Consider the following 22,522-nt stretch of genomic DNA (forward strand, 5'->3'; position numbering starts at 1 on the left):
AAGCAACACACACCACACGTAAATAAACAAATACATTCACAACGCAAACTCGGTTCACGGCTACGAACTAAATGAGCAAACAACTTAAAATAGAAGAAGACATTTGCTAGAAAAAAAACTACTACAGTTAAAATTCTGTGACGGCTTGAAGAATGGGAGCAGCAGCAGCAGCAGCAGCAGCGCAGCATTCAGATGTGTCTCTCTGGGGGAATACCTGCTACTAGTTTGCTGCGTTTGGAGGCCTCGGCTGCAATCTCATAGGAGATATTAATCATCTTCTCCTTCTCTTGGATTGTAACCTCCTCCTCCGTCACATCCTCTGGGCTTAGAGCGAGACTCGGCAGAACATTTTGCATGCTGTAAGCACAAACACAAAAAATGTTTCCTGTCATATGCAGTGACCAAGATTCATTATAAAAGAAGAGTTTACCCCAGGACAAATGTTTAATCAAGCAGAAGGCATTTAAATAAAATGTCAAATCTGGAAGATAAAAAAATAACTTTTTATTCGTGGTAAAACAATCTGCTTTGAAAACACAGGCAGGCTCTTTTACTTCCAAACTTTCCTTTCACTTCTAAAGAGAATTTCATGCATGAACGCGACAAGGAATATCAGTGCCCTGCTCCATAGATAGCCCCGGCACAGAGGGCTTCTGGGATATCAAAGGCTGTCTCTAGCAGAGGGAGGCCTGTCTGCTCCCGTAGGAGGCAGTGGACGGGCCAGCAGTGTTTACCTGTTTTTGGCTATAAGGGCTTTGATGCGGTCCACTTTCCTCTGCTTATCAGCCTCCTGTTCAGGACTCAGCGCCTCCTCCGGCTCCAGCTCCACATATCGCTCAGGAATCAGTACTTTATCAGGCACAGAAAGCTGCAAGGGACACACAGAATAATAATAATAGTACTAGTTGTAGGATTCAGCTCAGATACTACTGCAACTGGAACAGCAATACCAGTTCACTACAGTATCACCACTATCTGCTACCAATACTATTTTTCCTGTCTATTGATATTCAATTTTTTGTATTGAACATTGAATAATATTTTCAATTTAAAGCAGGGGTAACTGACTTTTTTGTTGTAAATAAGTACATTTTGTGTTTTCTACCAAAGAGTATCTTGTAAAAGCAGCAATTTGACCTTTGACGAATAAATAATAAAGCGTTATTTTTCATCAACCCAGAATTAAGGGCCGAACGTAGAGCTCTGATTAGCTGTGCTTGGGCGAACCACCATAGTTTCACTTCACGGTCTGAAAGAAGCAGTTTTAAAGCCACGCATGCGTCTTAAAACTAATGTGTGTAACAATGTGCCAAAGGGTTTGCGAGAGCTATAGCGTTGACAGATTTTAATACCTACAAATTAACTTTTCCCATTATCAGTGTTCTCGCTGAGGGGTACTTTTCGCGAGCCTACGGCGCTCGCACGGTTTGTCCCACCGCCATCCTTCAACCTCAGCCCAGCGAGAACACTGCATTAAAACAAAATGTATTTCCTATCATCTAATTTGTTGCACTTTTTATATACAGTTTTTTAGCTTCATCGCTCCTCAAGTTCCATCAGAAAGAGCAAAAATCTGTAGATAAAATGCTAAATATTTGAGGAAATTTTACTGATGTCGATATATATATTCCTCAATATTATAATACCAATATTGGCATTGATATATCACACGACCCTCAAATGAATGGTCTAAATCACTTCCTGTGGTCAATAAAGAGCTGCACAGACCACAAGACCACTGGACCACTGCATTTATTTGAGACTCTTTCATGTCCAATGGTTTTTCCTTGTGGTAAATAATACAGGTTAGAAAAACAAAAGCCGGGTTATTGTAAGAGTGGCTGTTGAGCTCCTTTACCTCTCTGTCCACATTGAAGTGGTCGGTGAACGAGGCTTCTTTGAGGCGGGCTATTTCCTCAGCGGGGGTCTCCTGCTCTCTCACCACGTCCTGCTGCCTCAGTGAAGCCTCCAGCTCCTGGATGTCACAGCTCACAACATCGTCCCTGCGCCGCGACTGGAGGAAAAGAATACATCCACACAGAAAATATAAGAACAATGGGTGGGTTTAGATGACATCACAACACTCTGTCAACCCCGCAGTGTCATGAGAAAGGGGCAGGTATAATAATGTTAAAATTATATTGGTGTAGTATGGTGAGATCATAGAAATGTGTCTGCTACATAGCTAGATATGGCCACAAATAGTATAGATAAAGTATGTATGCTGTCTTGCATCAACTATATGGTTAACCATATAGTTGATGCAAGACAGCATACATACTTTATCTATACTATTTGTAACATGCTTAAGGAAATGTAAAGCTCCACCGTGTAACTTTTACATGCATGTTTTTTGTTGATGTTTTTATGACACTAAAGAAAATAAAAACAAGTGTCATCGTATTTGGCCTGGTGGAACCTCCTCCTGCTTGTTTCCATGGAAATGTTGCTCCTTTGGCTCTAATATTCCACAGTAGGGCATGAAACCGATCTATCTCCATAAGAATAAAGTCTGGCGGTAATGTAAGACTTGGATACCAACTGCCATAACAACAACAACAACAACAACAACAACAACAACAACAACAACAACAACAACAACATAAAGAAGGTTCCGAGGTATGGTTTTAAATTTGTATTACTATAAAATCATGCAGGGGTTGTAACTTTAAGTAATTGTTATAAGTTCTTCTTCCAGTTTTTAGGTTCTGCAGAGCTTCCACAATCAGTGTTAATGTGTCTCTAGGCGATATCTGTATGCCTCACTTCAAAACGGCGAGGAAATCATCTGCAGTGTACAGTGTAATATGATGAGGCCCAGCTAATGAAAATCCTGTTAAATCCAAACAAAACAAAACAGGTTTCCTGCCCCTATCTGCAAGCATAAGCAGAATAATGAATATGACAATGACTAATACGCTCTGCTTGTTCACAGCACTTCCACTCTATCGCTCCAGCATCTATGTATAAAACTAGGGCAGTGGTTCACTACCTGCGCGCTGCGGAAATGATTCTCTTTCGTAAAGGACTGGCTGCGTGTAGGCGTGCTCTCCAGGCTGCCGCCCCGAACACTGTTGCTTTTCTTTTTGTCCCGGAGCGACGCCTGCTGGTGACGGCGGATCCTCTCCAGCTGCTCCTCCACACTCATCCTGGGCCGCCCGCTGTCCCCTGCACTCAGCTGCTGCTCCACTGCACTGCGAGGGCGCTCCTGTTGGATAAAGAAGAGCCTTCATACTACAAAATCATAGCACAATATGACCAACAGCCAAGAGGATTCTATATTTATTAAATTCATTGCTACACACTTTGCTCCAAGGCAACACAAAGTTTCACCCTTATGTCTGAGATAACCTAATCCTAAACCTTTCTGCACTGTATCTAATTATGTCTCAAACCTTGTACATATCTTGGTATATTTAGATATATATTTATTTATTTTAAATTATGTTCTACTTGTATATACACATTTTTTGTTTAACCTTATTTGAGAAAACTAGCTATTTTTGCAATTATTATTATTTTTTTTTATTTGGATAATATACTGCAGTGTGTGAGCTACTGTGTATAAGTACTTTACCTTGCGAATCAATACAATTTGTCTGAGTCCTAAATCTTAAATCTTAAATCTGCATCTGGACTAGGTTTTTGAGTGAACCATGCTTCAACTCTCATCCAAGAATTATTGTCATTTCTTTGTAAAAACGGTAAGACTTGACGTACAGTTTGACAGGCCAAAGCTCTATCTGACCTCTAGGGGCCCCTTACTGACTATATTTTTAAACCAAGACTATTTTAGTAGACCGCAGCCATCGAGGAGTGTCCAGCTGATTTTTACAACTTATTTATATACTGTTTTGAAGTAATTTCACTAAATATAGACAGGCTTAAAAGAGGCATGCCCTGTGGTTCACTAATGACATGGGCACAGTTGATAGTACTGGAAAATGGAAACCAACCATAGCAATTTTATTATAGCCTTGGTTTGAGACTGCGAGTCACTCCCTGAGCATGTGACGAGAGGATCTGTTCTATGCAAGTTTTTAAATAAAACAAGGGTGACATTAAATGCATCAGACATGACATCAGGTATCAAGACTCATAATCTGACAGAACAAGACAAATTTGAGTGAAAAGACAGAAGAAAGTGTTATGTCCCTTTTTGTCCCAGTGTCTGGCAAATTCACTGCAGAAATGTGCTTTTCCGTTTAGTAAATATCCAATGTTATTTCAGTCCAGTCCTTTACAGTCGGCTCTTTCAGTTACTTCTTTTTTTCTGCTGCCAAAGGTCTATTGCACAGTTATCCATTAATTCTTCCATTGTTGGAGTTTTACAGCCGAGATACACTGTTTTAAAGTTAAATATATTGTTGGTGTTGGAGACAGTCTGCAGTGCCTCAGTAATCTCTCTTATGAATAATAGGGCATTCCCAAAACACATGATAGTATGATATTAAAACACAATGTAAAAACTCACTGCTCTTGGGTCGGGCCTCTTTCCTTTCCTTAATGTTACATATGAGGCGATGGAGGAAGAGTCAGGCACTGGAGATTTGGTTCTGGGAGGGACTATGCCCACTGGGTAAGACATTCCTGAAGGAAGCATAATATTTAGTTTAGAATAAGCAATAACACAGTATTAAAAAAACAACAACGACTCAGCCAATAAAAGCAGTGAGTGAAACACTGGGGGCATAAGTGGCATTGAGGCACCTTTGTTGGCGTGGTCAGATGCGTGTTCAGATCTGTCTTCTCCGTTGCTCTCGTCCACTTCAGTCACTGTGGTGAGTTCAGGTTCACTTTTGTACAGTCTGTAATCCGTGCCCTGTCAATACATGTCATAATCAGACTTACTATACCGGGAAAAATGTAATCCAAATTAATAAAGCGTAAAAGGCAGATGATTTTAAAACCAAAACATGAATAACTTGTACAATATGGGAACGAGCATCAGAAAAAAAAGAATCAAAACCGGTCACACGGTCAAAAAAATATGGAAAAGAATTGCTTCGATCATAAAAATGGTTTTAAAAGGGACAATTCAAAGGGAAATGTAAAAGGGAAAGCATTAACGAGGGGCTGGTGGGTTGTGATGACAGCTGAGGGAGCGGGGTCAACCATGAGGGGCTTACAGTGTGCGTGCCATTCCTGTGCGTGGCCTTCCTGTCCTCAGGCCGCGGCAGTGAGGGGCGCGTGGAGGGCACGGGGGTGGAGGGGTTGGGCTCGTAGGACTGAGGGAGGGGCGGCCGGGGGGGCACCGAGTCCTCCTCCTCCTGGGGATTACACAGGGGATGACAGGGAAGATGGTGACACATTGTGCCAAACGCTAGGGGCCACCATCTGGTACAAAGTAGCTCTGTGCCGCAATCCCAGCAAATCATCTGATTAGCCCCACAACTCCACACGCCGCGACACAGACACTGACATATCCAGGCAAGAGTCAGACACAACTCAACTTCACGTAGGTCCCTTTTTAGTCAGATAGTCCAGAAAGTGTGTTTGCGTGTGTACCGGTAATAACATTGCAAAGACTTTTAAAGCCAACAAACTCTTTGGTGCATCACATGTCCTCTAGCACAGCTTTAGAACACATTTTTCAAACAGGGAAGTAAAACCGAGTGGACCACGCTTGCACAGCCAATCAGTGCTCATCCCAAAGTGTCATACAGTACAGTGGTGTACAAGGCTCTTTCTTACAAGTTTGCAATCTATAAATGTTTCCCAATTAGACTTTTGTCTCAAAGTTCTGCTTTGACAATGTACAGAAAGAAAAGTTGGGTGCTTCAGGTTGAATTAAGTTTGGACATGAAAAAAACAACAACAACAACACGATTCTACAATAGTATTCAAAAGTATTCTTAACTAAGTCTCAAAAGCACGTATCTTTCCCAGTAGTTAATCACTTGTCACAAAATATGAACAGGTTTAATAATAATAATAATAATGTGTTCTGTTTCTGTTCAGTACTGATGGCTCCCTCCTCCATCTTCGAAGTTAAGTTTCTTCTGTGCATTAAAGTTATTTCCTGTTTCAGACGATTCCAACTTGGTGGCTGCAACTTCTGTTTCCCAACAAAAACCCACCTGTGTCTCGTCCATATTTACCGATAACCCACCTCGTTTTTGTGCTTGCTGAAGTTGTTCTTGGCTCCGTGGACGCTCGTGCTGTCAGTTGCGTCTCTCTGAGCCTTTTGTTTGTTGAGAGCCTCTATCACATCTTGAATCCTCCACAGCTCCTTCTGAATGTGCACATGCTGCTGACTGGGTGGCTCCATCTGAATAAATACACCAAATACTCGTATCCATAAATAAAGTTACCTCAATATGTGAACGTACACGATGAATAATGCGATGTGGGTATGAAAACAACACAATAAACAAGAGCAACAAAAAACAACACACTGTCTTGAACATACATTACACTAGAATAGATATTAAATAAAATAGGTTAAAGATGATTCAAACATGATTCACTTTGAACTTGGAAAAATAAAGCCTATTTTATATGCTTGAATTAGGCTTTATTTTCTTTACTCTAATGCTACTTTCTGTGGACTGACACAGACTTGAACAGACTCTACACTCCACCTCCGCACATTTTTTTCCATTATGAAGGACACAGATAACAAAAGTTAATTAAGAAGACCTGCGCCATAACTCCTGTGACGTTAATCTCAAAAGGTTTCTTTGAATTCTCGGTTACGCCTCTGCACAGTGCATTTGAGGCAGCTCACAAAAACTACTTTCCCTGACACATTTCCCTCTCGAGTGTTGATGACTGTCTTCCTATTGCATATTTTCAGGTGTTTTTCAGTTTTCCAAGAATAAATGGAAATAATAAAGATAGCTAGGTACAAAGAGAGTTATGGTACCTGAGGGCTCCCCAGCGCCTCTAGTTGCTCCAGCAGACTGCTCTTAGCCTGAACCACCTCTCCTTCCAGTCTGTCGTATTCTTTACATGAACTCTCCAACTCCTGGTGTCAGAAAGGTAGACTTGTGAATCACGATCATAAGGAATACTTCTGAGAGGCAAAATGTATGTGTGTTAAAAACGACTTGCAGATCTGTCATAGTTTCTTTTTCAGACAGTTTGAGTTCTCGTTAACGCTGATTTGGTTTGGGTTATAGATCATTTATTTAATTAGAAAACATAAAAATCAGAACTAGTTGCTTTCAAACAGTTTGCGGTTTCCAGAGTTTCACAACTTTCAGAGGCCAGAGCGGAGTTTTGCCCACAATATAAACAACAACTAGCATGCTAACAGTGCACCAGCATTAATTCCTGGCTCCCGGGTGATAAAAACTGTCAAATAATTAGATGCAGACAGCACACGACTGTCTTATTTTGACCTCAAGAGTTGCTTTTATATATATCTGTACTAGGGAATACAATCTTTACTCTAGCCCCTTCTTGGTGTGGTTCTGGTTTCATTTGTATTCATCCCTCTTGATTTGCACCAGGTCAGTCTTGGTTTAGTCTGGTTTTGAAATAAATTCCTTGGTTTAATCCTGGTGTATTTTTGGCCTTTCATATTTTGGGGTTTATTTTAGCCTCATGTTTAGACCCGTTTTAGTCCTGATTTAGTTCTTCATGTCACAATAACTTAACTTTATCATTCAGAAAGTAGTGATCTATTACACAGTGGGACAGAAGGATGTCATGTTTGGTTATCAATGATTATGAATAATTAAACAATTGGTATCTGTGGACGCTCAGTTGTCTGGATAGATTCCATAAAACGTTTGTCCAGTTGACAGAATTACCGTTTATTTTGCTAAACAATCGCATGACAATCACAACACAAACATCTGACATAGTGACATCTCTAGTTGTCTGGTTCACTCCTGCTTCAGGCTTTAGAGATATAGTATGGCTTTAGATATATAGTATGGCTTTAGTATGGCTTTAGATATATAGTATGGCTTTAGATATATAGTATGGCTTTAGAGATATAGTATGGCTTTAGTATGGCTTTAGATAAATAGTATGGCTTTAGAGATATAGTATGGCTTTAGTATGGCTTTAGATATATAGTATGGCTTTAGAGATATAGTATGGCTTTAGTATGGCTTTAGATATATAGTATGGCATTAGAGATATAGTATGGCATGTAGAACTTAGTGGAGTTCCTGTAGTAGATGAATGGTGAGAGAGATGATGTAGTGTTACTGACTGCTCCGACTCGGGACAGCTCTCGGCAGGTGCTGAGCAGGCCGCTCTGCAGTAAGTCTCTCTGCTGGATGACACTCTGCAGAGCTCCTGGGTTATCCGAGCCCATCTCGATCTCCTGACTGGCCGACAGCAGCGCCGTCTCCAGGGTGTGCTATAGGAGCATATAACATATCAAATACACATACAGCTATACAGAGCCATTTATCACTGCGACCTTCGAGTGCTGCTAACTTTAGCCAAAGGACTACGCTAATGCAGGGAGGAGAGTTCAAGGCCTCTTCTGTTTGAATGAATGCAAGGATAAGCAAAAAATAAAGAAAAAACTTTTTGTATAGCACTTAAAAGTTCCTTTGAAATGCATTTTCTATTGCACAGCTTCCAGTTGATCACAACACTTTGAGGACATTTGACCATTCAAATGAGATCATTTATTTTTAATTATTAATTGCAATGGCAACAGTGCTACATTTTCATCACTATGAAGCCCGTGCTTGATTTTTGTGCACAACATTTGCAAACGTGTTCACAAAAATACATTGAAAACTAATTCCTAATGTGAGCTCTTTTAGCAGTATTAACACATGTATATAAGTGTGCATATACATAACAAAGTAATAACACAATGAAATAAATAAATCTACAACAATCAACATTACAATTGCACTCGTGGAGGTGAATAAAATGTGTCATCCTATTTAACTAAAATGCAAACGCGTACACAAAGCCCAAAGCAGAGCAAAGTCTGTGCAGCGCTTGACTAAACACAGTGCCATTGTAGCTTATTTATCATGGTGTCCGAGCCTTTGATGTTGGAGGCGGTCGTGACAGATGTGCTCTGTTTAGTCACCTTCTCTCTGAACAGCTGCTGCATTTTGCCCTCCTGCGTCTTCACCACTTTGTCCTGCTCGCACAGTCTGCTCAGCCTGGCCTGCGGAAAGGAAACGGACCAATTGTCATTGTCCACTTTGCGGAAACATGTCGGGGGTTCAAATCTGACTCTGTGTGTGCCGCGAGCTTACGTCAATGTCCTGCTCTTGTGGCGCTGCAGCGTAAACCTGTTCCCTGTAGTCATCCGGACTCAACTGTGGAGCGGGACACACAACGGTCAATCGGGACAACACACAAAATACGAACATGCACATTTAAAGGTGTATTCTTTTCTGGAGGGGGGGTGCTGCTACCTGCTTGTCTCCTTGAAATGGTATCACTTTGCCGTAATGTTCCAGTCTGGCTTTAAATGTATCTATTTAGCTAGTTTTGCCATGTTGTTCTATCCATATTATATATTTCAGATACTATTTTACACTTATTTTGTCATAGTTTATATTTTATGTATTGTTTTATGTTACACAGTATCGCTGAAGCAACTTTCTAGTTTGTGATTTTTTAAAAACTGACTGTTGCAATGATTTATTTAATTACAGCTATCGTTACTGCTCAAAAAAACCTTGAAAAACATATTTTTTTTTCAGTGAACTTGGCTCGCCTCGCCACAGCACTACTTGTCTCATAGATATATTTAAAGCCAAACTGTGTAAGATTCAAGGCAAAGCGACAGAACATCGCCATGGAGACAAACAGGTAGCGAACCCTGCACCAAAAAGTTACACAGTGCACCTTTACATTACACTTAGGACAACAGGGCTTTCACACATTGCTTTCCACCTTCAGTCAGATTTGCAAAGCGGCTGAAAGGAAAATATTGTGTCTAAATAGGCGTCTTCTGTGCAGCGTCTGGCACATGGAGTTTCATAACCCACAGTCATTCTTCACTGTCAGTCTGTCACAACACGTTAATGTACAGAGAAAGGCGTGTAAAAATAATGTCAGCTGGATCTCAGTCAGCGCACGTGATTATTTGTTTTTGACAGGAGTTTGTACGTGATGTGGTTATTGCAGGATGTTCTTGCACATTCAAATACAAATACGTAATAGTTGATAAATAATAAGCTATTTCTGACACAACTCTGGGTTTCTAAGGGTTGGGTTTATAAGGGTTTTTAAAAAGTTTAAAACGGACAAAAGTATAATCATAGTATCTAATCCAACCATAAGTTAAATTGTGTGATACCGTGAGGAGGCTGAAGATACTGTAAAACACATTTTTCTAAAGATATTCACAAGTCCAACACTAGGGCTGCAACACTTTTTCTGTGGTAATCATTTATCTGGCATTTATTCATATTTTTTTTTATATTAATCGATAAGTCATTAGATAGCAAAATACCAGTGATGATTTTATAGAGAGTAAGCTTCATGACATCTTTAAGAGAGACAAAAGATGTTTTTCAACTCAGCTCCGCCTCTCGAGTTGACTTATCGTTAAAAAAATGACAAATTAACCATATTTTTTAATGTTCAATATTTATAACTTATAACTTTTCTTATAAATATAGCATAAATGTTCTTATGTATGTATAAATGGCCAAATAACTAACATGTAACATACAGACTTTTTATATGTGGTTCACTTGGAAAAAGACTTACTTTTCTGTAACACTATATTGCACTTCCAAATGTGTTATTTTTGCCAATTAGTTCAGTAATTGATGAGTTGTGATTAATCAATTAAAAGCATCATAGTCAATGTACCTATTGTAACAGTAACAGTCCACAATGTTATTTTGCCATGGTTTGTACTGTACAGCCCACTCACACCCTCATCCATTCAGTCAAATCTCCAGATGAGATCCACGCAGTGAAAGCAGGAGCACCCAGAGGACCATGTGGCATTCAACATTAATGAACATGCAGAACATCAGGAGTCCCGGAGCGGCGTGTACAGCGTGAGGAGCAGGACTACAGGGAGCACACACCACGGCAGCCCAAACACGACTCAGGAGGCAGTGCAGCTGGTGCTTTGCTGAATGCCAATGGAGAGGTGAAGGGGGAGCGACACTTTTACACCTCTAAAGATGGTCACAAAAGTGGCAGAGTGATGTGAGGGACGACCCCGGGGAATCTTTACGGCAATGAAGGAGTTAAGGAATATAAGAACACTCACACAGAAGTCAGTTTAATTTACCAATGTATCGCACATCTCTAAATCTTTTCAGACCAAAATTACACTGGAATTAACATAGGTAAACTAACTTTTGTTTTAAGTTTAGGATTTCATATAGTCAGATGTGTATTTTAGTGTCAGACCTTGACATGTTTTGGCTGCACTCTTTCCACAGAAGTGTCACTGTCTCACTAAAATACAGGTCTGACTATAACAAAATTCGAAACTTATAAAAAGACATAATTAACCTACCGTAATCAGACTTTTCTTCTGGAGTCTTTTTGTATTTATTGTATTCTTTTCTACACTTGTAATGATGTGCATAAGTATTTACACGACTTGTTACTAGTCAGTGACGGATTATGACGCTTTTGAGTACTTACGTCAAATCTAGCTTTAGTTTATTTACAGCAGAAAGTTAAACAACTAACCCTTAAACATGTTTGTTTTTTTTGAATAATTTACCTTAGAAATAAAATGAATATCCTGGATATTCAAGGTAATAGGAATCTCTACATAATCTGAATACTTCGTTGCATTGGAACAATCATTGTCCACAACTGTCTCCACCTGCCAAGTCCAGGTGTCTTGGAGCGGAAAACTGACTTGTACAGATGATAAAAACTCACTGACCTTAACAAAGAAGCCCATAGACTAAACAAGAGAAATATGCCAAGATTCAGTCCCAAAGCTGGGCCACATTTTAAAAACTTTGAATATTTATGGAAAGAAAAGCTTATCACGTCCCTGCACACAAACCAGGGGAAGTGAGGCAAACACATTACCAACATCTTCAAAGGTCAACAAGTCATGCTCAACACTGGCATGACTTTCAACAATTAAAGGGGACATTAAAAAGCAATGGATGGAGAGGGGGGACCCCGAGATGCCATGACGACTTGGACACTGAAGGAGAAGCGGTACAAAAAAACGACCAAAAAGAAGTGACACTGGTGAGGATGAGGAGCACAGGCGTCAGTTGGGCCTGCTTACTTGTTTGTACAGTTGAGGCCTTGAGGCAGAGTTCTCAATCAAAGAGTGTGTCATGGTGATTAAAGGGCCATTTTCCTTCATCTACGGTCCAGTGTGGAGAGGAGCAAGCAGCAAGTTTAGAGCAATGTCTTCAAGCACAATACCCAGCTCCAGCCTGGTTACTGACATACAAACTGCTCAAGAAATCCTTCATAAAGTCAAATGGTTATAAAGTTATACAGTAGCATTATAGCTTACTGGTACAGGTAGCACTGGTCATTTACTAAGCCTGGAGCATACTGTGGAAAAGTTCAGTAAATGAGGTTTAATTGAGTTTATTTCAATGTAAAACACATTTATTAGGGCTGTAATTGACTAAATAAATTCTTGGTCGACGAAAAAGATGCGTGGAATTAGCCAAAGGTATTAAAATCATCTCTTATGATTCGACCATATATTTGACCCAAAGTAAACTCATAACAAGTAGTACATTGCACATGTGTATGTAAAAAGGCAGAATAAATAATTTTCTACTGTGGCCCATAAAAATCCTTTACAATCCCTATAAAATAATGACTTGGCTAATACATTTTGGTCGACCAAGATGCTGTCGACCGATTAATCGACTGAAGATACACCCCTAACATGTATTATTAATTTCATAGGACTTTTAGTAGATCTAACATAACTGATATACCTGGTACATGTTTCAATACATAAATACTTGACTTTATACGTTTTTTTTTTTTTTACATATAAGCCCCACCCTCCACAAATACGACATTTAAAATCAACTTTTCCACAATATTCATTTTCAAAAGTACACTATTGAGCCATATTAGTTTAGCAATTAGCATAGCCATAAGCTCATGAATGAAAGGGCCCGTAGCAGCTGTTGTAAAGTCGCTCAGCATCAATAACATGCTAGTAATCATCAATGCAATATGATTGTCGTTCTATTGCCTTTTGAAGACACCTTAAGCTATTTAACAAGCCCCTGTTTCTAACAAGAGTAAAGGAGTCATGTAACCATGCATTACCCCACCTGATTGTCCAAATACATGAGGTTCCTATGAAGGTGATGGGAAAGAATGTCATTCTACCATCGGCAGCAGAAAAGAGAAGAGAAGAGGCAACAGAAGAATGAGACAACGTAGACCAACACATCTCTCCCTCCCACACACACAAACACACACTCGTACACACACACAAACACACACTCACCCGTACACATTAAAAACACTGACTTACATTCATTTCCCTGAGACTGATGCTAACACTTAACCTAACCTTAAACTTAACCCTAATCGTAACCAATAGACCCCATTTCTAAACTTCTAATAATGTTGTTGATCTAATGATAAGAGTCGATGAATTGAGTGTGTACAGATTTCCGTCCCCACACTGTGATAAACATCTGCCCACACACACACACACACACACACACGCACACGGACGTCACGCACACGTACAACCCATTCAGGAGCATGGCATATTTTACGCCTGGAAGAAAAAGAAGAACGCAGGATCTCTCAAGGTGAAGAAAATGGGTCAAGTTTGAGATGGGCTGCTCAGATTTATAGGACACACACGCAGCCTCTGAATGTACAACAAATGAACAAATGAAACGTCACATGACAAAATCGGTTAAGTGAAATGGCACTGCAGTGAAACAAACGCCAAAACCCTGAAACACTGAGATGGCTATTATTGATTTCGAGATTTTCATTTATTTTTCTATTTTGGGTTAGGGTTTTTCTTCTGCAGTTGCCATGGTAAATACATGCCTACTTTCATATATATATATTTTTTTTACAATGAATGTCTCGAATCTCGAACTTCATCAATTTGAAAGGGCACTAAACACGTTTTGTTGAGAAGGGTCCGAAAGGGTCTCCATGGAAATACCATTGCTTTGTCTGAATGCTCCACAAAATGGCATTAAATTCGGCAGTCCCCACAGAAACAAGACGACAACTCCACCAAACCAAATAGTATCTAATAAGTTTTTTTTTTTTTTGGTTAATTTAACTTATTTATTGCTATTTTAGATGGTTTCATGGTTTTGCTTCGCTTTGTTTTATCATCATTAATACCATATTTTCCGGACTATAAGTTTTCATAGTTTTGGCCAGGGTGCGACTTACACTTATTTATACTTCTATACTTATACTCTGGAGCGACTTATATGTGATATTATTTGTTATTTTCACACTTGCAACCGCATTTCATACTCCAGTGCAACTTATATATGTTTTTTTCTTTTCTATTATGGATTTTTTGGCTGGTGCGACTTATTCTCCGGTGCGACTTTTAGTCCAGAAAATATGGTATATTGCTTTGGGACTAGGAAGATGAAATTGTTACACTTTTTATTGTTTTGTTGTTGTTTTGTGCAGCACTTTGGAACCCGTTTTTTTTTTGTTAATTAAATGTGCTATTTTCAGTAAATAAAGTGGATTTGGATTCATGTTTATACCAGACTGTGGAGCATTCCGATTCCAAAGCAACAGCAATTTCGAGAGGCAAGCAGGTGACGGACCCTCCACCAGAAAACTTTGTGCACATTTAACATCAATTTATAGTTAAAAAAAACAAAAACGAACATAATAAACAGAAATGAACCAAAAAAGGAACAAATAACAGAAAATATAAACCATGTTCTTCTTGGTAATGACTCAAAATGGCGATGGTTGAATACTCCACCACACACACACGGCATGCTAACTCACAGCCCCGCAGCCCTCTCTCGGGGCCTGACCTTTGGGTTTTCTCCGTCCGCGTTTAGCTGCATTAGTTGTGCTAGAGTGTGCTCCCGGATACTGTTAAGCTCTGCCTGCTGCCGACGCAACTTTATCAGCAGCAAAGTCAGTTCCTCGGGCTGTGGGGTTCGGAGGGAGCGAGTGTAGTGGCGAGGAAGCAGAGGACACACAAGGTTAAGAGGTTAGAAGAGGTCAGGAGGTTAGAGGTCGGCTCGTTAGAGGAACAGTTACAGTAGTGAACGTGCAGCACAGGGTGAGAAGATTATTCAGGTGTTAGAACAATAAAAAGAAAAAACACATTTAGTAAGGCTTAAAAGATGTCGATAATTATGCAAGAAAAAGCACTGAGCATAATAATGATTTGTGATTGGCGTAATCAGTGGTAACAAACATTTCAATCTTAATTTTAATACATGGGATGGTAAAATATAATTGTAAACACAAAATAAAAGTAGTTTCTTTTGTATAGCTTTTTTCACTCTTATATTCAGGATCAAAACAGTTTAGTTTTGCTTATGACTGAATTCATTCTATCTGCACTTTTCTCCTTTAAATGTATGATTATTTCTTTTTTTGTTTTTTTTTCCTTAGATTTTTTTGTTGTTTTGTAAAGCACTTTGAAATTACTTTTACCAATTTAGGTTTTGGTATTGATTATTTTGACAACCCTAATCTCATGTCATTGCCAAAGTATAAACTCAAACTAGATTTGTATAAAAAGATACAAATCCAGTTATGAATTCCAAACATAATTCCTTGCTGTTGGCGTTTTTGACAATTGTGCGATTTGTTGCAGGCCCCTTTAAACCACATCTACTGTAAATCCACTAAAATATAAAATGTCTAGACTTTTTTCTCCATTACTCCACTTGAAAATACTTCTAGTGAACAATAATCTTTAATACATCTGCAGCTGTAATAATATAATATGTTTAAGATTTCAACCTGTTCCATTTGGACAATGCTAAATCCCTACAACACATAAATTCCTGATCTGGCTTAGCGAGTGGTGAGTGACGGGGTTTTAACGTCTCGACTGAAGCGAGGCCTGTGCCAAGAGCTCCTGAAGTGCGCATTCCCTAAATCCTACTTGGAACATACATCCTCGTTTTGCCTAAATCTGTCTTCTATTTAGGCTAGGTCATGGCTTCTTCATCCTTTTAAGCCTAAATTATACGTCCGCTGAATAAGATAAAGTACATTGTGGTTTTGAAGAATACAGACACACAGATACAGTAAGCGCTTAGGAATTTGTGAGGGAAGTTTGACTCACTGTTTTGCCTTGAAGAGATTGAGATGTGAGGGTTTGGACTGGGATTCCCGCTGGCATTGACCTCCTATCAGGCGGGTAGGCGTACTGAAAGCCACAAAAGCAGATATTTGATACTAATTAGCTTTATGGCATGAGTGTAATTGTTAAAAATAAGAGGTTCTGTTATAAGCCGCCAAATGTGAAAAGCAGTAAAAATAAATCCTTTGTCAGATGGTTTCCTTTCATTACCCTCAACATTTATCAGGGCTTGGGACCAGCACATAAAGTCCACAGAGTCGACTTTTGCAGAACTAGATTAATGATGCTTTAAGTTTATGTAACTTTTGTGTTGGGGGTCTGCCATATGTTTGGTGAAGGCCCCAACAGAAAAGTGACAGAGCACACTTTTCAACACTTTTGTATCAATAACAATATTCAGACAATATCTTAGCAATACATCAGGAAAGTGCTACAATGTGCCAGTAAATGTCTTGGTTGAGGTTCAAATATTGTGAATGTGAATGGAGTGCAGAAATGTCACTTTATTATCATGTTTTTGCAGATTACACTAGAAATTGAATTTATTTTATTTGTATATGTAATAGTTTTATTTATAGACGATATACTCTGCATATCTCCAGAGCAAGTGCGATATTGTACATTTTTCAGTATATATCTGCCACTTCTAACACACTAAGACTGACCTTGTTGACTTGCGGCCGGAGCCTTCTGTCCATGCTCATGTCCCTCCTGTAGACGGGAGATGACAGCTCGGAATGCGCGCTGCTCATGTTGTAGGACCTCATGGGCGAGTACCCCCCGTACATGGAGATGGAGCCGTGCGAGGGCGAGGGGGGGATGGAGTGGCTCGGCGGGGCGTGGTCCGACAGGTTAATCATGGTCTTGGGACTGGCCATGTTACTGTACAGTCCTGAGTGTCTGCTATAGGCCTGTCTCTGCTGCCATTCGTACAACTGCCACAGCGTGTCGTCTCTCATGGAGCGGCGCTTGTCGGCCGAGGCGGGACCCAGGGCCTGCTCGTACAGAGAGGGCGACATACTGCAAATACTGTCCCGCTGGGCCATGCTGTTCCGGGGCATGCTGCGATATCCGTCTCCATACTGAGGCATGTATGGGACGCGGTGGCTTGGCATGTTTCTTGGCATTGTCTGGTATGATGTAACACTGCAGAGAGAACAAGACATATTTAGTATAATATTTAGCTGAATTCATTACAACAGCAGAGCAGAATAGCAGGAGATATTGAGTAAGAGATACAGACTTTTGACATTATTTGGAAGAAAAAAAAGGTGAATTCTATAGTTCCATTGAATATGCAATAAAGTAGATGTGTGTAAACTATTCAACGTTCATGTGACCAACAAGTCAACAATGCACAAATTCCCTGGGCGGTCCGAAAAAGTTTTCAGTCTGTGTAGAACTTATTTTCTCTGTCAGCAGCCTTATGTTAACTAATACAACCAGAAGAAGGAAAACGCGGCGTATGGCGGTGTCCAGACGGGCTTCTGGAATAAGGTGAATACTCTAAATATATATTATTGAAGACACCTCTTAAAGTGCACACAATAGTAAAGTCAAGTAAAAGATGTACTAACAACAATTCCCTGCTAAAGATCGGAGAAAAGCAAATCAGCAGAAAAACATGCTGCAGAGAGAAAGAATACAGAAGATCAGATACTGTACTACTGTACTGTTCAGCCAAGTGGAATGAGAACCAGAGCACTGTCACTGACAAACAAACTCTACTAATTAAGTTCTGCATCTACTTCTTGTTATTTTAAATGTCATGTATATATGCTGACATGCGCTGTAAACACTCTTTGTCAACAAAAAATAAGTTGTATACATCTCTGGAGAAAAAGACTCCAAGCCAAGGATTAACTTTAGAAGTTGTGTATCGTCTGTAAAAGATGATGTATGTATGGATTGTATATAGTGCAAACTGTCGAGAGCCAGAATCAAACTCCTGCTGCGGGTTGCTCACATGGAGCGCACATGTGCTATACACTCAACCACCGAGTGGCACGATATTGTGATTTTCAAAATGTAAAACCCTGATCCAGGCATATCAGGGCTCCAGACTGACAAGTTAAGCTGTGATTCCTGTTTTAAATCAATAGATGCTACACACTGCTACCTTCAAACCTTTGAGTTTTTTTCTTAACATTACTCACTGCCTGACGAGTTTACGAGTTCACGTTGCCTCGTTCATATATTGAACTTTAAAAACACATACAACAGGATTCTAAAACCTGCACTGACCTCCTGGTGTCATCGTCCTGCCCGCGTCCTCTCTGCGAGCGCACCCACTGCTCCAGCTGCTGCATGGAGCTGGTCCGGCTCAGGTTGCGCTCGGGCTCGGGGTGGGCGGGGCTTCGCAGAGTGGAGACGCCGGGTGCTTCGTCCGGACTCGCCTCCCCTCCTCCGTTCACCTGGGACCCGTTGTGCTGGCCGTCGGTCTCTGTGGGAGTCCCCTTTGACACTACGTTAGCCGTGACCGCCGCCGCCTGGCTCGGCTGTAGCTTGATACTGTTGATTTTGGTGAGGGGTCGGTTACGCTCCTCACCGTCCTGCTGAAAGCCGTATCGTTCCGCGTCCCGTTGCTTCCTCACTTCCTCGGCTGAAACGGGGCTGACAGGTGCGGCGTGCTCCCGGTCCGCTTCTCTATTGCGCTCGTTGTTTTGGATTTCTGGTTGTGTCAGTGCCGGCCTGTGATTGGCTACATGGTTGATTTCCTGAGGTCCACATTGCTCAACTTTTAGCCTGTCCAACCTGTAAATCAGAAGTAAAAGATAAGTTTCAAACATTACGTAAATCATAAAATATAGACTCCAGATTGCAGAAAGTATAAAGTCTGTTAGTCAGTAAAGTGGAGTTTTATCAAGGGACCTTGGGTAAATTGTAATAATTATGAAGGCCTTCTGTGTTTAAAAGTGAGAGAATATGACTGTTTCAAAAGGAATGTTTGTTGGTCATTCCAAACGGCAATTGCAACATGGACCGGCCTCCTGCTGGTGCCCAATGTTTGAAGCTCCAGCACCGGTACTTAAGGCAAGGCAAGTTTATTTGTAGAGCACAATTCGTACACAAGTGCTTCACACAAAACGAAAAACTGTTAAGACATAAAAGAGAAGAGAGCAAAGAGAATCCTTTCAGTCATATGCACAGCTAAACAAAACAGTTTTTAGCTTATATTTGAACATTGTCAGGGTAGAGGAATGAAACGCAGAATCCCCATGTTTAGTCCTGACTCTGGCACCAGCAGGAGGCCAGTCCATGTTTAGTCCTGACTCTGGCACCAGCAGGAGGCCAGTCTATGTTTAGTCCTGACTCTGGCACCAGCAGGAGGCCAGTCTATGTTTAGTCCTGACTCTGGCACCAGCAGGAGGCCGGTCTATGTTTAGTCCTGACTCTGGCACCAGCAGGAGGCCAGTCTATGTTTAGTCCTGACTCTGGCACCAGCAGGAGGCCGGTCCATGTTTAGTCCTGACTCTGGCACCAGCAGGAGGCCGGTCCATGTTTTGTCCTGACTCTGGCACCAGCAGGAGGCCGGTCCATGTTTAGTCCTGACTCTGGCACCAGCAGGAGGCCGGTCCATGTTTTGTCCTGACTCTGGCACCAGCAGGAGGCCGGTCCATGTTTTGTCCTGACTCTGGCACCAGCAGGAGGCCGGTCCATGTTTTGTCCTGACTCTGGCACCAGCAGGAGGCCGGTCCATGTTTTGTCCTGACTCTGGCACCAGCAGGAGGCCGGTCCCTGAGGTCCTTAGAGTCTGAGATGGTTCATATGGCACTAACATGTCCGAGATGTACTTTGGTGCTAGGCCATGGAGAGACTTGTACACAAGCAGAGCTGCTTAATTTTAAAAACAAATCAGTGTGATTATTAGGACTGCCATTCCCAGAATAAAGTCTGTAAAAACAAGTAAATTACTGACATTGCCTATCCTCTGTGAATGTACACAAAGAAACACCTTTTGTTCCTCATCACCCGAAGCTACAAATTTCAACACCATAATTAACTAAATAAATTACTAAAGGTTTTAGTTCAATAGCAGTCAGGGTGAGCTATGTGAGGTGCAATTAAATTTCCCTTTGGAATGTGTGTTTTATAATAATGTGACTACAAAGTAATACATTTTTCAGTCGAAGGAAATGTTAGTTGTAACAATAGACTAATTAAAGCGCAAATGGAAAAAAGCAAGTATATAAACTCAGATCCTTCACTAAATGACTTGGGACAGTCTAATGGGCTGAGCTGGGGCAGCGGTGTACTGTATTTGCTGTTCCTTTTGGCCTCCCCTAAAGACCTGTTCACAGTTCTGTGCAGGGGGGGTCTCAGGGGTAATAGACACCGCTGCACCTTGAGCTCAGAAACGCAGAAGGTCAAAGCTTCAAAGTTCAGCACATTCTCCTCAACAGCACAGTTCACCGAGTTAGCAGTGAGAGGCCAACACAACGGCACGCCATCCAACTTTCCACTAGAATTCTTTTAAATAGCCACACGAGAGCACTAATGTCTTTACCAGCTTTACTGACTTCAGATTACCAAAAAGAGCAGGATTTTAGTCATGATTGTAAGATTTATCCCCAGCATAATACATCTATATATATATCAAAGGAGTAATCAAGTTAAAGGTGCACTATGTATCTTTTCTGATGTTTTGGCAGCGCAAAAATATCGAATTGTGATTTCTCTGAAGTGTTTTTGCAATTGATGTTTTCGACTCATGATGTAGTTCACGATGCACACTGTAATCTGAACCGCTAAACTATTACAAGAATCCCATACTCTTAAGAACCTGTTTGTAGGTCAAAACTAAACTGGATTAGCAAGATCTTTACCTAAAACAACTGCTGAGGGCATTCCATCACCTGAATAATTGCTGCCTTGACCATTTGTTAATTGCAACACTTCAAACTGCAAGTGTAATGCCATATTATGGAACATTTCAATCAAAACAACAAGGAGGTGGCAGACCATCCACTAGAAAATGCACTTTCAAAGCTTCATCTGGTTAAAACACTTGAATCACTTTGTTTCCCTGCACAACCTGATATGAACAATTAATCCCAATGTTATTAAAATGTATTTGAAAAAACTCAACATATGAAATAAGACAAAAATAGACACTTTTTTGCGTGTGACTGGAGTGGTACACAGTTGAACCTTTAGCGGATTTAGGGCTCTCCAGTGCTGTGTAATTACTGCTACTTCTTGATGTAAGAAGAGGGCATTAGTCCGGCCCAATGCCAAATGACAGACATCGATTTAACACAGTTTGTAAATGAAAAGCCTGACCAACAGCTGTGTCCAGTATCTCTACGTCCAACCTTACAACTCTTATATTGCACACCACTTTACTCATTATTCATCGCTAAGCATTTTTGACACAATACATTCTTCTGTGATGGTGTTTTGTGATAGTTTTGGCCTTGTTTTTTTACAATAAACATCAAACCCTTACATTTCCACATTACCACTTATTTTGAGTTAAGTTACTTGTAAAAATAATAATAAAATTATGTAGCTTTTCTTCACCTTTTGACTGGTTCTGAATGCACAAGTGCTGCATCCGTCATGACTCTCATCCACGACTCCATCTCTTTGGCAGTGTCTGTGCAAAAGTAGTACGTCCGCATGTTCGGGTGCAACGCCTGCGTTCACACGGGACAGGGTCAGCCACAAGCAAAACCTGCAAAAGGACAGGGAATAACATCGTATTGTTTTTGTGTTCTGGAAGTTCTGACGACGAACAATTGACAGTGCAACTGCCGTACATACCGTGAAGTACACTGTTGTGTGAAAGAGACATTGTTCTATAGCAGCTCTGTTCTCTCGCAGCGAACAACCCGTCACATTGTTGCACAGAGGGGAGAGAAAAACACATCATTTAGTGCTTTGAAATCCTGTTTACAACTTATGTTTGACCCAGCATGAAACGCATCGACAAAACAGATCATTTTGACCATGTCTGGCTTAAAAACAACACCGTAATCGTCACCCCGGTTCAACTTTCCTTTTGCGCTCAGCATGGCCTCTTTCTAAGTTTTAAAAGAGGTCACTGTGGTTGGAGGGACTGTGTGCAGACTCCTAGACGTCAGTTTTAAATGGGGAAAATGTTGAGTCATTTTCAACAGTAGTAAAATATGAAGATTAGCTTCCACATGAGACTATTGTAATTCTAAATACCGAGCATTTGAGAGCGCCAACATTTGCTTTCTACGTCAGTATGGAAACCCCGCTTTTAGTTTCATTCACTTTTGAAGTCTTTATTGAGGGATGCAAGGTTCAAATAGACGTCTGTAATCGTATCGTGACTGTAGTTTGACAGATGGAAAC

General features: G+C 40.6%; 1 protein-coding gene across 1 annotated transcript in view; it reads right to left on the bottom strand.

Moving 5' to 3' along the window:
- plekha5 (pleckstrin homology domain containing, family A member 5) overlaps positions 1–22,522 on the bottom strand; it is a 97,641-nt gene that overhangs the window by 1,587 nt on the left and 73,532 nt on the right. Inside the window, exons 9-27 of the mRNA XM_072435968.1 lie at positions 21,722–21,837; positions 18,443–18,952; positions 16,864–17,344; positions 16,181–16,264; positions 14,907–15,026; positions 13,191–13,244; positions 12,167–12,247; positions 9,189–9,251; positions 9,017–9,097; positions 8,171–8,320; positions 6,869–6,970; positions 6,113–6,271; positions 5,130–5,270; positions 4,711–4,822; positions 4,475–4,590; positions 2,993–3,208; positions 1,859–2,014; positions 735–868; positions 215–357 (exon numbers count right to left, since the gene is read on the bottom strand). Coding sequence (XP_072292069.1) covers positions 215–357; positions 735–868; positions 1,859–2,014; positions 2,993–3,208; positions 4,475–4,590; positions 4,711–4,822; positions 5,130–5,270; positions 6,113–6,271; positions 6,869–6,970; positions 8,171–8,320; positions 9,017–9,097; positions 9,189–9,251; positions 12,167–12,247; positions 13,191–13,244; positions 14,907–15,026; positions 16,181–16,264; positions 16,864–17,344; positions 18,443–18,952; positions 21,722–21,837 — 3,019 coding nt within the window. The remainder of the gene's footprint in view (positions 1–214; positions 358–734; positions 869–1,858; positions 2,015–2,992; positions 3,209–4,474; positions 4,591–4,710; positions 4,823–5,129; positions 5,271–6,112; positions 6,272–6,868; positions 6,971–8,170; positions 8,321–9,016; positions 9,098–9,188; positions 9,252–12,166; positions 12,248–13,190; positions 13,245–14,906; positions 15,027–16,180; positions 16,265–16,863; positions 17,345–18,442; positions 18,953–21,721; positions 21,838–22,522) is intronic.

Source organism: Eucyclogobius newberryi, unplaced genomic scaffold (genome assembly GCF_026437365.1).
Source record: "Eucyclogobius newberryi isolate DKJ021-1_F unplaced genomic scaffold, fEucNew1.0.hap1 SCAF_7, whole genome shotgun sequence".
NCBI lineage: Eukaryota > Metazoa > Chordata > Actinopteri > Gobiiformes > Gobiidae > Eucyclogobius > Eucyclogobius newberryi.